This window comes from Anabrus simplex, chromosome 2, assembly GCF_040414725.1.
Source record: "Anabrus simplex isolate iqAnaSimp1 chromosome 2, ASM4041472v1, whole genome shotgun sequence".
NCBI lineage: Eukaryota > Metazoa > Arthropoda > Insecta > Orthoptera > Tettigoniidae > Anabrus > Anabrus simplex.
In genome coordinates this window covers 424,388,966-424,405,811 of record NC_090266.1, presented here as the reverse complement: position 1 = coordinate 424,405,811, position 16,846 = coordinate 424,388,966, and the positions used below count along the sequence as shown (strand labels likewise).

The window sequence follows — 16,846 nt, the reverse complement described above, 5'->3', positions numbered from 1 at the left end:
GGGAGATAACGAGGAAGAGATACGAGATTATAAAGCGTACTTGACGGGTGTTAGAAAGGGAACGGTAGAGTATGCGGTAGGGCTGTTTATCAGGAATACTATTGCAAGAAACATAGTTTCTGTTAGGCACGTAAATGAGCGAATCATGTGGGTAGATTTGGGAGTTGGAGAGATTAGGACGAGAATTGTCTCAGTGTATTCACCATGTGAGGGTGCAGATGAGGATGAAGTTGACAAGTTTCATGAAGCATTGAGTGACATCGTAGTCAGGGTGAACAGCAAGGATAGGATAGAGCTAATGGGCGATTTCAATGCGAGAGTTGGAAGTAGAACTGAAGGATACGAAAGCGTGATTGGTACATGTGGGGAATATATGGAAGCTAATGGGAATGGAAAGCGTTTACTGAACGTCTGTGCTAGTATGGGTTTGGCAGTTACGAATACATTCTTCAAGCATAAGGCTATCCACCACTACACAAGGGAGGCTAGGGGCAACAGATCCATGATAGACTATATCTTAACAGACTTCGAATTCAGGAAGTCTGTTAGGAATGTACGACTTTTCCGGGGATTTTCCGATGATACAGACCACTGTCTGGTCTGTAGTGAACTAAGTATCTCTAGGCCTAGGATAAAGAAAGTGAAATCTGCCTGCAAACGAATAAGGGTAGAAAATCTCCAGGACGAGGAAATTAGACAGAAGTATATGGATATGATTAGTGAGAAGTTTCAAACAGTAGACAGTAAGAAGGTTCAGGAATGGGTGGCATACAGGGATGCTGCAGTAGAAACAGAGAGGGAATGCCTACGAACAACTGTGTGTAAAGATGGAAAAAAACGAACATCTTGGTAGAATGATGAAGTGAGAGCATCTTGCAAACGTAAAAAGAAGGCTTATCAGAAATGGCTCCAAACAATGGCCGAGGCAGGCAGGGAATTGTACATAGATGACAGAAACAGAGCGAAACGAATAGTTGTTAATCCAAAGAGAAGTCGTGGGATGATTTTGTTAATAACCTGGAAAGGCTAGGTCAAGCATCAAGGAAACCTTTCTGGACAGTAATAAAGAATATTAGGAAGGGAGGGAAAAAGGAAATGAACAGTGTCTTGGGTAATTCAGGTGAACTCATAATAGATCCCAGGGAATCACTGGAAAGTGGAGGGAATATTTTGAACATCTTCTCGACGTAAACGGAAATCTCCCTGGTGGTGTTGTGAACAGCGAAGCTCATGAGGAAGAGGAAAATAATGTTGGTAAAATTACGCTGGAGGAAGTGGAAAGGACGGTAAATAAATTCCATTGTCATAAAGCAGCAGGAATAGATTAAATTGGGCCTGAAATGGTGAAGTATAGTGGGAAGGCAGGGATGATATAACTTCATAGAATAGTAAGATTAGCATGGAGTGTTGGTTAGGTACCTTCATATTGGACAAAAGCAGTAATTGCACCTATCTATAAAAAAGGGAACAGGAAGGATTGCGACAACTATCGAGGTATCCCATTGATTAGTACACCAGGCAAAGTACTCACTGTCATCTTGGGAAGAAGGGTGCGATCAGTGGTTGAGAAGAAGCTGGATGAAAATTAGTGTGGTTTCAGACCACAGAGGGGCTGTCGGGATCAGATTTTCAGTATGCGCAAGATAATTGAAAAATGCTACGAGAGGAATAGACAGCTGTGTTTATGTTTCGTAGATCTAGAGAAAGCATATGACAGGGTACCGAGGGAAAAGATGTTCGCTATACTGGGGGACTATGGAATTAAAGGTAGATTATTAAAATCAATGAAAGGCATTTATGTTGACAATTGGGCTTCAGTGAGAATTGATGGTATAATGAGTTCTTGGTTCAGGGTACTTACAGGAGTTAGACAAAGCTGTAATCTTTCACCTTTGCTGTTTGTAGTTTACATGGATCATATGCTGAAAAGTATAAAATGGCAGGGAGGGATTCAGTTAGGTGGAAATGTAGTAAGCAGCCTGGCCTATGCTGACGACTTGGTCTTAATGGCAGACTGTTCCGAAAGCCTGCAGTCTAATATCTTGGAATTTAAAAATAGGTGCAATGAGTATGTTATGAATATTAGCCCTTCGAAGACTAAATTGATGTCAGTATGTAAGAAATTCAACAGAACTGAATGTCAGATTGGTGATTCAAAGCTGGAACAGGTAGATAATTTCAAGTATTTAGGTTGTGTGTTCTCCCAGGATACTAATATAGTAATTGAGATTGAATCAAGGTGTAGCAAAGCTAATGCAACAGTATTCTGTAAGAAGGAAGTCAGCTCCCGGACGAAACTACCTTTACCTCGGTCTGTTTTCCGACAAATTTTGCTTTACGGGAGCGACAGTTGTGTGGACTCAGGATATGTTATTCATAAGTTAGAAGTAACAGGCATGAACGTAGAAGGAATGATTGCTGGTACAAATAGGTGGGAATAATTGTAGGAGAGTACTCTGAATGAGGATATAAAGGCTAAGTTATGAATGAACTCGATGGTTGAAGCTGTACGCAAAAACCGGCTTTGGTGGTGGGGTCGTGTGTGGCGAATGGGGGAGGATAGGTTACCTAGGAGAATAATGGACTCTATTATGGAGGTTAAGAGAAGGATATAAGGATCCTTATTAAAGGCATTCAACCTTATTCACCCCTTTTCACCCCTCCTATCGGGATTTTCCGAAAACAAAAAATACGTGTTTCTTTATTTTGAAAGTAGATTCTAAGTACCAATTATTACATCTGTAAATTTTGAAGGTTTTGAGATATAGATGCACTCATTTTTAAAATTCACCCCCCTTTCAACCCTCCACTATTTGGATTTTCAAAAAAAAAAGTACATGTTTCTTTATTTTTAAAGTAGATCACAAATACTTTTTTTCAGGTCTGTAATATCTTCAGTTTTTGAGATGTAAGTATCCTCATTAAAGGCATTATACCCATTTTTCACTCCTTTTCACCCCTCCTATTGGGATATTCCGAAAACAAACAAAAATACCTGTTTAATTATGTTGAAAGGAGATTCTAAATACCAATTTCTACGTCTGTAAACGTTTAGAGTTTCGAGATATAGATACACTCATTTTAAAAATTCACCTCCCCTTTTCACCCCCCACTATTTGGATTTTCCTAAAACAAAAAATATGCGTTCCTTTATTTTTAAAAGAGGTTCCAAATTTAAATTTTCATGACTGTAACATCTTCAGTTTTTGAGTTATAAGTCTCCTCATAAGAGGTGTTCAACCACTTCCCCCCCTTTTCACCCCCTTTCATGGGATTTTCCGAAAACAAAAATACGTGTTTCTTTATTTTGAAGGGAGATCCTAAGTACCAGTTTTTACATCTGTGAACTTTTAAAGTTTCGAGATATAGATACACTCATTTTAAAAATTCATCCCCCTTTCAACCCTCCACTGTTTGGATTTTCCGAAAACAAAAAGTACGTGTTTCTTTATTTATAAAGGAGATCCCCAATACCGATTTTTAGGTCTGTAACATCTTCAGTCTCTGAGATATAAGGATACTTATTAAAGGCATTCAACCATTTTTCACCCCTTTTCGCCCTTTTCACCCCTTTTCACGCCTCTTATTGGGATTTTCCGAAAACAAAAAATACGTGTTTCTTATTTTGAAAGTAGATTCTAAGTACCAATTTTTACATCTGTAAAGTTTGAAAGTTTTGAGATATAGATACACTCATTTTAAAAATTCACCCCCCTTTCAACCCTCCACTATTTGGATTTTCCAAAAACAAAAAGTACATGTTTCTTTATTTTTAAAGGAGATCCCGAATACCCTTTTTCAGGTCTGTAATATCGTCATTTTCTGAGATATGAGTATCCTCATTAAAGGCATTATACCCATTTTTCACTCCTTTTCACCCCTCCTATTGGGATTTTCCAAAAACAAAAAAATACGTGTTTCTTTATTTTGAAAGGAGATTCTAAATACCAATTCCTACGTCTGAAAACCTTTAGTTTCGAGATATAGATGCTCCCATTTAAAAAATTCACCCCCCTTTTCACCCCCCATTATCTGGATTTTCCAAAAACAAAAAATGCATGTTTCTTGTTTTTAAAGGAGGTTCCAAATTTGAATTTTTATGACTATAACATCTTCAGTTTTTGAGACATAGGTCTCCTCATAAAAGGTGTTCAACCCATTTCCCCCCTTTTCACCCCCTTCATTGGATTTTCCGAAAACAAAAAAATACCTGTTTCTTTATTTTTAAAGGAGATCCCAAATGCCAATTTTACTACTCTAAACCTTTAAGTTTTTGGATTATAGATATTCTCATTTTAAATATTAACCCCCCTGTTCACCCCCTTAGCGACGGAATATCCAAACATCCTCCCTTAGCGAGCACCTACATGTTAATATGAATGTATTCCCAGAATTTCATTTCTCTGTGTCCAGTAGTTTCGGCTCGACGATGATGAATGTCAGTCAGTCAGTCAGGACAAGTTATTTTATATATATATAGATTTTTTGTAATTCAAGAAATAGCTCGTTTGTTGCTTTTTGCTTAAACGGGCCCAACATCTAGGGTCATCGGACCTCAAGAAATTGAAACATTCACGTATCGTATTGTTAATAACTTCCCACTCAACAGTCAAATGCTTGGTGGTTCCCCTATTACAAAGTGGCCTAGTTAGCTGACTACTACATGTAGATCATTAATGTTATTGGTGTATCCTGCTTTAACAGTGACAATACCCTCACAAAATGGCACGGGTAGCTTACCCCATGTAACTGGCCAGCCAAATATATGCCGCAAATCCAGAATTAAAAACTAGTCTTACATGATTCCATTTGAAAACCATTTGACGAACATTTCCTCGGACACTCCTGGTACTAAGAAGCCTGGTACATACACTGTATGTATCAATGCATGCTAGGAGACTGCAACAGTTTTTAGAATTAGGAATGTGGATAAAAATGCCTTCCTGACTCGAGATTCTTCCCACTTGAAGCAGTAAGCTCACAATGAAGGGTACCTAACTGTTGCCGCTGACTTTTGAACGAGACCAGTTTCTTGACGTTTCAGAAAAACAGAAACGGCATTTGGTGCAATTTGACGTGCAATGGATCGCTGGAAGTGGGATGAGAGGGAGGGGAGTATGGAACGCAAAGAAAGGAGTAGACGCGGAACCGGTCTGCCTGTTATGTATCAGAGGTGAATGTGACCTTTTGTATGCATACGCTGTTATAAAATTAAACCAGCAGTACGTTCGCAACCTTCGTGGATTGCAGTCGCTTTCGTGCTCGCTAGGTGTGACTCATCCATAGTCTGGTATTTCCGTCGTACAGCTTTCAGTGTTCGTGTAGGATATTTATCGTTCTTGAACTGCAGCTAATATTATCAACTGGACTATGAATGATCTGTCCGATACGGGGCAGATTATTAATTCTGCCCTACAGACTTGATATGCAGATCCAGCTACAACACCTTTACGAATAAATACTCTTGATTTTCAATCAGATCTTCAAGATCACCAGCAACAAGCCCTTCCAGTGGAGCAACATCACCCTTTACGTACTCGACGTCATGAAGAGAGCAACGTTAGCACCGGCAACTTATCAACAGAACGAGGATCAAGTACAGACACACGTAGTCATAATAGTTCTAATATGGAGTACAATTTGGACCCTAAAACTAAGCGTTTTCGTGCCGATCCTGATTTACATGGGGAACATTCAGCAGATATGGATACTGAGAATGAAAATGACACTTCCGACACAACTAATGACACAAGTGCATCAAACCAACTTTCTGTTAATACCCCATTAGCTGCCCCATCATCTTCTACTGGGGGTACACCGCCGTCATCCCGTCTCAGTCAAAATAATAGGTACAATAATACTGATAACGGACCGTTCCTTGTTGTTGTTGAAGGGACTAAGGATAATATAGGAAACTTACATCCGATGTTAACAGGACGATTAATCTTTAGTGAAAATATAATTCCCCGTCAACAAGTTCTGGACATTAAACCTTCTGGTAAGAATAGACTTCGTATCGAGACCTTAACCGGAATAGCAGCAAACAAGCTAGTTGAATCAAACTTTTTGAAGGAAAACACCTTGATGCCTATATTCCAGGCAGTGTTGTGCACAGGCTTGGAATTATCAGAAATGTAGACATGACATTTAGTGAAGATGAAATTCTAAAGGAAATTCAGAGTGCTATTCCCATTTCCCAAATGAAACGATTTACAAAGAAGCTTCCCAATGGAGACACGCAACCAATTCAAGTCTGCCTCATAACATTTCGTGCCCAACACCTACCTCAACATATTTATATCCTAGGAACACGATGCGAAGTTCAACCTTACATCTTTCCAGTGATGCAATGTCACCGATGTTTAAGATATAACCATTCAATATCTCAATGCAGAGGACATCAACGCTGCAGTAGGTGTGCGGGACCCCATAACGTAAGAACTTGTACTGACACTGCACCACCAGCATGAATGTATTGCCACGGTGCACACTTAGTCACGGATAGGGAGTGTCCCGAGTACAAGAAATGGTCCGAAATCAAATACCTTATGGCTCAAAATAATTTATCTCAAGAAGTAGCAATCAAAATTTACCATAACAGAAATTATTCTACTACTGTATACGTTTTTGCTATTTGCTTTACGTCGCATCGGCACAGTCTACTGCTGTAATGGCCTCGTCTTTCAATTGGCAAAGAAGGGAAGAATTTCCTTCTGTCTCACAATCAGCGGTCCCGTCTCCAGCTGACTTTCAGCCACATCTACCACGCACGGATATATAGCCGGCTAACATGCAGCCTCGGTATCCAGAACAGGTTTCTCAGCAAGTAAACAACTTGACCAACTCGTCGCTAACCTCACAGCACAATCAACAACAAATAATGCCTCCTCAAAGACAACAAACGCCAATGAGAGTGCATCATCGCACACCACAGCAATTGCACCGGCCCCAGAGAATTCCTCCCCCATCTACACAGCAACCAAATTATCCATCGATTCAACAACGTCAGTACATTCCCCCACATTTGCCTGTAACACCAATTTTCCACAACCATTATCCCCCAACCACATAACATCATGACAACCGCCTCCCAAAATTATGAGCATTTGATCGGAAAGATATTTAACCCTATCATGCTCTTCCTTACTCAAGCTCAATCTACAACGCCCGAGGCCTTTAACCCGGCTATAACACATAACATGATCGCAAGTATATTTACTTCAGGTAATGAATAAAATACTCCAATGGAACGCACGTTCCGTACTTGCGAATAAAGAGACCTCACGGAGAATGTTATACACTGAAGGTATTGATTTCGCCACCTTGAGTGAAACTTGGCTTAATAACAATTCTAATCTAACCATTCCTGGCTATCATGCCATCCGACAGGACCGAGAAGACGATTATGGAGGGGTAGCAATATTAATAAAGCATGCAATTCCATACGTAGAAGCAGTTATTGATCACTCGCAGATTGCAATTTTTCAGGCCGTTGCCGCAAGATATCGCATTAACAACCAAAATATTACATTGGTCTCACTATATAGCCCACCGCGAACAAAAATTCAACTTCAAGAATGGTATCGGCTTGCGCAACAGATAGAGCCACCTTTTATCTTTTGTGGAGATTACAACGCACATAGCACAACATGGGGTTGCGAGATAAATGATACATATGGTGATGCTGTCTTACAAATAGTAGATGAGTTCAATTTATTTGTGTTAAACGATGGATCGGCTACCCTGTTACCAGTACCGGGACAACGTCTCTCCGCTGTCGACCTAACCATTTGTTCTTCTAATATCTCATCTGATTTTCATTGGAAAACCTTGCCGTATTCAATGGGTTCTAATCATTATGCTATCATCATTTCGCCTGTTTTACCATTTCGTCCCTCACCGGTCAAACCCACTGTTAAATGGAACGTTCAAAGCGCTGACTGGGACCAATACAGCAGGGTGATAGACGCAAATATACACTCCGTGTTACATAAAAAAACACGCTTGATAAATACAACGCCTTCGTACACACAATTAATTTAGCTGCCGCCATATCCATCCCTGAACGAAAACAAAGCAACATCTCAAAAAGATTCCCTGCTCCATGGTGGAATTCCGAATGCAGTCGACAGATAGCTAGGAGAAATCAGGCCCTCAGCAAGTTAAAGCGAGCAACTACAATAGAAAATTCCCTCAATTACAAGAATATAGATGCGGCAGTCAAACGCTTTCTGAAAAGGGTAAAGAAGAACAGCTGGCGATCTTACTGTGAAAACTAAGGATACACCCCTATCGTAAATATGGTCGATGGTTAACAAAGTGAAGAAAAAACGCCAATCCCTAAAGCACTTAAATGTTGGACGGAAGAGTTTTCAGATCTTATTGCTCCACCTACGACCTCGCTTCCTCCAAAACAACGACCACAGTTCGAACTTTCCCGAGCTACACAAGATACTCTTACATCACCTTTCACGCTGCAGGAATTAGAACAAGTTTTGAAAACTACTGCTAACTATGCGCCTGGATATGACCATATACATTTCTGCATGCTTTCTAACTTATCTCGCAATGCCAAGGAAATATTGCTCTTACGTTTCACATAAATTTGGAATGAAACCAATTTTCCCGACGACTGGACGACGCAGATTATTGTCCCAATTTTAAAACAAGGTAAAGATCCTAACGAAGCTTCTTCTTACAGACCAATCGCTCTATCTTCATGCATAGCTAATACTTTTGAACGGCTGTTGAAACTTAGACTGGAGTGGTGGTTAGAGTTTCACAATTTATTGTCTCGATCTCAATATGGGTTCCGAAAAAGTCGTTCTACTTACGAGCATCTTAGCATTCTGACTACGGACATTGAACATACATTTCTAAACCATGGTTACCTTACCGCCATATTTCCCGATATATCTGGGGCATATGACAGCGTTATTATACAAGTACTTTCTGAAAAGCTACATGACCTTGGTTTTCCCGAAATATACGTGCGAGGTATATATAATTTATTTTTCCGGCGGACAATCTAGATTCGAACCCAAGAAAACACCTTGTATGAGCCCAGATTAGTAACAAAAGGACTCCCTCAGGGTGCTATACTGAGTCCTTTACTGTATGCCATCTACACTTCAGATCTCGATCACATGTTTAAACAAAGTTCTTCAGTATTCAGATGACATGTGTATCTACGCATCATCGCAGTCTCTTTGGTTAACATGTTTATGGCTACATGACGCTGCAAAGAAACTCCACACCTGGACATTTCAAACAGATCTTAATTTATCCCCAACAAAATCCTCTATTATTGACTTCACTTGAAAGCAACTCCACTCAATATCACCATCTGTACAACTGGGGCCATATTCCTTCCCTTTACGGACTTCAGCCAAGCTACTAGGCTTATACCTCGATAGTAAACTTACATGGAGAACAGACGTCGAGTACCTGGCAACTAAAGTGGGCCGAACGTTAAACATAATCAGAGCATTATGTCGAATATGGTGGGGAGCTGACCCATCTGTCCTATTACTATTATATAGATCGTTAATCCGATCTGTACTAGATTATGGCTGCATCTTTTTCGGCAACGCACCGCAGTATGTTCTTCAAAAACTAGATGTCCTACAGTTCCGCGCACTCAGAATATGTCTCGGAGCCGTGAATTCAAGTCCTACTAACGCACTGCTGGTAGAGGCTAAAGAAAAGGCCCCTTCAGATAAGACGCGATCTGCTTGCCAACAACTTTCTTCTGCAACGCTCTTCCATAACTAGCCACCCTCTAACATCTAAACTGCGCCACCTCCTTCCACTGTGTGACAGAGGAACAAACAGAAGACTACGGACACCTTTATTGGTCAAAAGTATCAAGAAATTGCAGCACATCATACCCCTTACTCTTGAGGATACATCGCTCCCAGTATTTCGACAGAGGTATGAACTTTCAGTATTTCAACCATCCACATTTCATCTTCCAGAATTTATAATCTGCAATACCAATATCAACAAAAAAGTAACAAATTTCATCAATGCACATTGGGGCAGTTATACTCAAATATACACAGATGGATCTAAGACCGAAGAAGGAGTTGGATATGCGTACTACTGCCCTGCACTCAACACTTGCAAAATGTTCTCTCTTCCTAACGAAGCTTCAATATTCACCTCTGAAATACTTGCCATTAACTCAGCCATCACGTACGGCGTCCAGCACTTCAGCAGAATATTAATCCTCACGGACTCCAAGACTGCACTTTAAAAACTAGAACAAACATGCAGGAACACGCGTTCGAATAAATACATCATGGGCATCCTAAGTAGTGTATACCAAGCTAAGGAAAACGGAAAAGAAGTTCATCTTATGGGGATCAAAGGTCACACTGGAATTGTACACAATGAGACCGTAGACCAACTGGAAAAGCAGAGCATTACAGAAGGCCAGTTCCAAGCACTACGCCTGCCATACACGGACTTTCAAAGCCACATCAAGAAACAGGCTTGCAAAGAATGGTCAAAGTACTGGGCAACAACTCAACTCATCAAAGGCAAGCATTACGCCGCTATCCAGAGACACATCCCACAGAAACCATGGTTCAATCTACTATCTCTAACTCGCCGCCATATCACATCAATTATCAGAATGCGACTTGGACATGCATCTTACCCCAGTCATCTGTTCAGACTCAAAGTTATAGACTCCCCAAATTGTCCCTCTGACCCCAATCAAGAAGCAGACCTCAACCATACAATTTTAGGATGCACTAGATACAAACTACAAGTAACCAATTCATATCAAACGCTTTTAAAACTCAAAGTTCCACTTCCCACTTCCGTTTCGTCGTTGTTCAACAGCTATGATATCCGTATATATCAAGCAATAGCCAAGTTTTTAAGTGAAGCCAATTTAACATTGTGATACGTTTGTTCTATAGTCTATAGTTAAACTCTTCTCATCCAACCAAAGTTCCTGTACCGTGACTTTCTATCAACAATTAGTCACAATGCCATGAACGGTCCCATGTTGTAAAGATGCTGCTCTTCCTGTTTTCTAAACGTACAAAGCTGGCAGCATGGTCTTACGGACCAAATGTCAATATGTTAATAAAAAAATAAACCAGATGTAGCCGTTAAGTTTTTAGTGGATTTCTTCGATATATCGGAGGAAAAGCAAACTAGGGCAGATCGCATAGTTTTCGAAAAATTGGAAAACAACTACTTGATGAAGAAGTTCTTGTTGAAGAGTATAGCTTATGGCAGATGAAGAATTCGCCGATGAAGATGATATTGAAAGTGATTTTGGGGATGATCCAGCGATCCAGTGAGGTGAATAGAGGAGGATTGGTTACCTAGGAGAATAATGGACTCTATTATGGAGGTAAGAGAAGTAGAGGGAGATCAAGACGACGATGGTTAGACTCAGTTTCTAACGATTTTAAGATAAGAGGTATAGAAATAAATGGGGCCACAGCACTAGTTGCAAATATAGGATTGTGGACTCTGTTATGGAGGGTAAGAGAAGCTCTACAGGTCGAAAACGAGACGACTTAAGAAAGTGGTCCAGCATAATGTGACAGTGACGAGAACAGTGGATCCTCGTATTCTCGATCACTACCAAAGAAGAATAGAACAAAATTTCTTGAAGGTGACTTGGCTGATGCTTACGAAATCTGGACGAAGCAGCCAAGAGGAAATGATCCTCCTCAATAGTGGCCTCCTGGAGTAGCCCTAGACATATCCCCTATAGTCAAATTCACTACCGTAATAGCACAACAAATAAAAACAAGACAGTTCTGCAAAACTTCGAAAAGACGCTGAGACGACATGGCAAAAACAGAAAGCTGCTATAAGAAAGTATAAATAACGAGGTAAGTGATCAGTTCATTGCAATACGGAAAAACATGGAATTATACCCGACAGGATGCTACGAATATGGGCGATGTCGTTTAAAGCACAAATTGATCCAAACAGCACCTTCCAAATCATGGCTGCAGCGGTTCAAGAGAAAAAACTAGACTGTTTCTCGCAACATCACACATAAATTTGGCAGCAGATTTATTGGTGATACCGCTGATATAGAAGAGAAAGCTGAAGAATTTGTTACGGAAGTAAGGTGTTTCATTGAAGAGTACAATTTAACACCAGAGCAGATAATTAATGTAGATCAGTCAAGATATTGTAAATAGTTACGTTCTGGGAGAGCTCTTGCCATTAAGGAACAAAGACGATTTATGGCACCGTCGGTTCAGTTGCAGTTGCAGCAACCACCTATTCATACATGATAATGCCTGTTATTGTAATAGATGGCACCATTCTTCTACACATGTATGGTCTTGTCTCGAAACCCAGTGGGAAATTTCCAACAAGCATGACACTTGAATTACCCATTGTGAAAAAATATGCTAGCAAATCAGCAAACATGACAACAGGATTTGGAATTGGTCTTGGAGCAGGTGTTATGGCCGGATTTGCACAGCAGAGATCGAATTCTTCTTTCTGTTGATTCTTGTATATCAAATAAAATGATCTATACAATGAGACAGTTCCAGAAGATGTTCAATTTCACAAGAAGCTGATTCCTGCAAAATATATTGAATTGGTACAACCAGCGGACGGTTTCTTTTCCCGTCCAATCAAAAGTATGGTACGGTTCACCACAGATATGATAGTGTTATCGTCCACAGTTGAAGTGTGCCAAAGAGAACAATTTCTTCGCATTGAATCGTTAGGGCACTTCCAATTTTCGGAAAATAGATTCAAACAATGGATCCGATTTGCTTTCTTCAAATGTGGTTACACCGATGTACATCCAAGATCATTTCAGACACCTTCTGAATACTGTTGCGAGAGTGGTTTGGAAGAAGAATGTTTCAAAGATGACTGTGTTCAGCTTGCGTTCATTCGATATGCTCACTGGGAAAGATGTTTATGTCTAGACCACGGATTACTTATCGATCTCACAAGGCGAGTTGGCCGTGCGGTTAGTGGCGCGCAGCTGTGAGCTTGCATCCGGGACATAGTGGGTTCGAATCCCACTGTCGACAGCCCTGAAGATGTTTTTCCGTGGTTTCCCATTTCCACACCAGGCAAATGCTGGGGCTGTACCTTAATTAAGCCCACGGCCACTTCCAACTCCTAGCCCTTTCCTATCCCATCGCCGCCATAAGACCTGTCTGTGTCGGTGCGACCTAAACTCACTAGCAAAAAACTTATCGGTCTTCATTTCTACTGCACTTGAACTGCTACGGGTGCGTAATTTATTTTATTTCCAGTATTTAAACGTTAGTGAATCCATTTTCTCGCCCATATACATTATTCAGCGACGTTTGGACTAATTTGCACGAAGATTCCTGTCTTTATTTGTATTCATTGGCTATATTTGGCAGCTATGTTTCTTGCCTATGGCAGCTGTAGTTTGCATGGCAAGCATATTTCGATATTGGCTATTCAACACACTATACAGATTCAAAATGTGCGTGACAGCAGTTGGGTACCCTTCCTTGTCAACTTTATACGGCTTACTGAGTTACTACTACTTATAAATATAATTCTTCTTCTTTATTCTGATTAGCTATAGAGTAGAAAGGTAATTTACTTCTGAAGGATACAGGACCTGATGCATGCTTGAAAGCACTAAGACTCAGTTTCAAAAGACGATTTCAATGGAATAAATAGTGAGAACATTGCATTTTATACTAAGATCTATAGTTTCAATTATGACAGATGAAAGCGACCATTTTGTGAACACAAAACCAATTCCGTCACAGTGTATCCTGCGTAATGTTAATAGGCCATGATGAATCAAAGTAACGTAATACTCAGATATTAACACGTTGACTGCCAGGACACATAGCAAGAAATGTCCCGGTGGCCAAAGCATTTTTTTCTATTATGCGTGTAGTAAATAAGCAGTAAAGCAAAATTCGAAGTGATATTTCACTTAAGTGTTCAATGTACGTACGAAATACAATAAAAATTTTCAGCACCCCGAGGTACCGCCGTGGCCCCACAGAAAAGTTCACTGCATGGTTTTGCCTAGACGGCCAGAGCGGTACAGTCTAGCGGTACCAGAAGCTTGCATCGCTTGATAGTACACATTGTAGATAACAGAGCATGCCACGATTGTTTACTAGCGCTTAGGACTACAATCGCAAGGCACTCATTCTTTTACAGTAGGGTGTGTGTGAAATACTTGCGAGATATTTCTAAGTTATTTTTCCAGTGAACGGAGAGGTTAGTTATAAAAATGAAACCGTTTTCTTCTTGAACTCGGAAGATAATGACGCTAGCCATTCAGTATGAGATCTCTGGTAAGTAGTGTCCATATCAAACTGGTCTATTACATTTTGCAACACAAAAAACTCTTCACCAAATTAAATTTGAAGGATATTTATTTCCTATTTACTCCTTGCCAAATGCTCAGCGGTAATGTAAAATTTTCCTATGTTGTCAATTTAGAAAGTGCAAATACGCTCATTTTTACGTTATATTTATTGCGATAACCGTAGAAATCAGCTCAGGTATGGGTGCAACAATTTGGAAGGAGTCAGTGTGGCCTATTGATTAGGTAAGCATAAGCTTGGCGTGAAAATGGGAAATCACAGAAATCCATAACGAGGTTTCCCGACAGTAGTATTCAAGTCCACTATCTCCAAAATCTTGAGCTTGCGAGTTAGCTAACCTGGCACACCTAAGCGCATGGCTAAACTGATTGGACAAATACTCACATATTGCCAATAAGAGGAGGTTGGATTAATAAAAAATAAAGACTATATTTTGGAAACCAAGCACGCCAGGATTTGCTCTGAGGCCATAGCGGTACGCTAGCATAGCGAATTTAACGGCTAAGCGGTCCGCCGGCCCGGCAGGGAAAGTCAAATAGCAACACCTGTCAGCGGTACTTTGTACCGCCGTGGCCTCATGAGACACTCACTTAGCGGTACAATGTACCGCTCTGGCAGCCAACGTGTTAAAAGGCGTGCAGTAGTAAAGAAGACTCGTGTACGTCATCATGTTCCTAATCTGAAACTAATTTCAGTCGTGTTTTCAGGGCCTAGAATAGCTGTATGAACCCACCTAGAAGAACATATGAGCAATCGTTGATGTTAATAATAGAGCCGTGCTGAATTCTTGGTAGTAAGAAATAGGATCTTAGCAATTAGGTTAAGAGGTCGATGAATAGTAGCTTAGCATGAGGTTAGAAGATTGTAATTACCGGAAGGAAAAAGGATGGATGGTAATACAGAGGAGACCTTGGGCTGAATATTGAAAGAACATTCTTCGTCGATATGATAGGAATGACGATGATACTAATAATGTTAATAATAGCGATAACTTACCGACGAATTCTTCCACTTGTTGAGTCGGCTCAGAATTCCAGAAGTGACTGAGAGCGCTTCTTCCGAGGGTGGCTGCAAAGAAAAACCATCATAAGTATTCTACTGGAGCATTCCGAAACTGAAATAAAATTTTACACCTGAATCCTCTCATACTGTGTCTTTTGAAAGATATATATAGCCGTATATATATTCCACAAGATTAGAAGTGAATTTCGGTTTCATTTCCAAGCTAAGGGACTGTGAATTGGAAATTCCTACAAATAACTCACAAATAACAAAACCAGAAGGAAGAAGCAACTGAGGATGTGAATAACTGACTCAATGCCATGTGCTTGAAACCTCCTGAAATTCTATCGACTTTAAGAGACACTGAAGTTCAGGAATTTTTACCCTGAAAGTGGTTTATTTAACAAGTCGGATACTGGTGTCTCTTATTTGAGCTCCTTCAATTGCCAATCAAAGATACCGGGATTTTATTCTGGAACCACGAGCATTGAAGATGATCGCCTAACCAAATGCAATAGTGCGCTGTCCAGTAATACGTCATATGAAATGGTAGTCTGACAACGTAAAGGCTCATATTTCAATATGACTTAGTGAAACCTCACAAAGCATACATATATTTTAGTGTTCCTTTCCACATTATAATGTCGTAGTCGACCTACTGCTTTAATTTCAAACAATATTTCACTGAAGAAGTTTTTTATATACATCGCAGATCGAAAACCGATCCATGTAGGCATTTTCTGACAGGTTATGTAGGGGGAAATGTATCAAACATTCACTAAATGCGAGATTTGTTACTCCTCGAGACATATAATATGCATCTCTTTTTTTTGTACACATCTTCTAAGCTGAGATCCCCTGCTATGAATTTACCAAAACGTCAATAATAATGATGATGATAATGATTCACCAACAAAAATCTCCTCACACATTTCAGAAATATTCAAATACTCGTACATGTATGTGTAGCTATGAAACTCTGTATGAGAAAAAAATTCTACTGATTCCTTATGTCCTATAGTTGTCAGCCACGGGTTGTCAGTGTCACGAGTATTCATAGACTTGTAAGATACGTGGATTATTCACTTGCGAGTCAGATATCCCTGAAATGGTTTTCTACGGTATTCCATTTCATGCGCTGGCAAATATTGAATTAATGTCTTTCTCAATACTACATCCGCATCTTTTATAGGCTCAATGAAATGCAAGCATATGTGCTACGTAATATTGGTTTCCACACAAAATTGGTGCATGCAGTAAGCTTACGAAGTTTCTGACTACGATGTTCTAGACTTCTAAAATGGAAGGATAAACTCTGGTATGAAAATTTTACATAATATAATTTTCATCAACAACTGGGGGCGACAATGGCAAGATAAATGAACACATTAATTTTCATCTTCAGCCCTGTGTGAATATTATCCAATAAATATAGTCTAATGACCTATTTCTTACGCTCGTGAAGGCCGCGAAGTAAACCAATGGAAAGTGCGCTCAGATTTGTG

At 40.0% G+C, this 16,846-nt stretch overlaps 1 protein-coding gene across 1 annotated transcript in view; it reads right to left on the bottom strand.

Moving 5' to 3' along the window:
• LOC136863567 (atrial natriuretic peptide receptor 1) overlaps positions 1 to 16,846 on the bottom strand; it is a 614,185-nt gene that overhangs the window by 383,745 nt on the left and 213,594 nt on the right. The window contains exon 3 of the mRNA XM_067139947.2: positions 15,336 to 15,407. Coding sequence (XP_066996048.1) covers positions 15,336 to 15,407 — 72 coding nt within the window. The remainder of the gene's footprint in view (positions 1 to 15,335; positions 15,408 to 16,846) is intronic.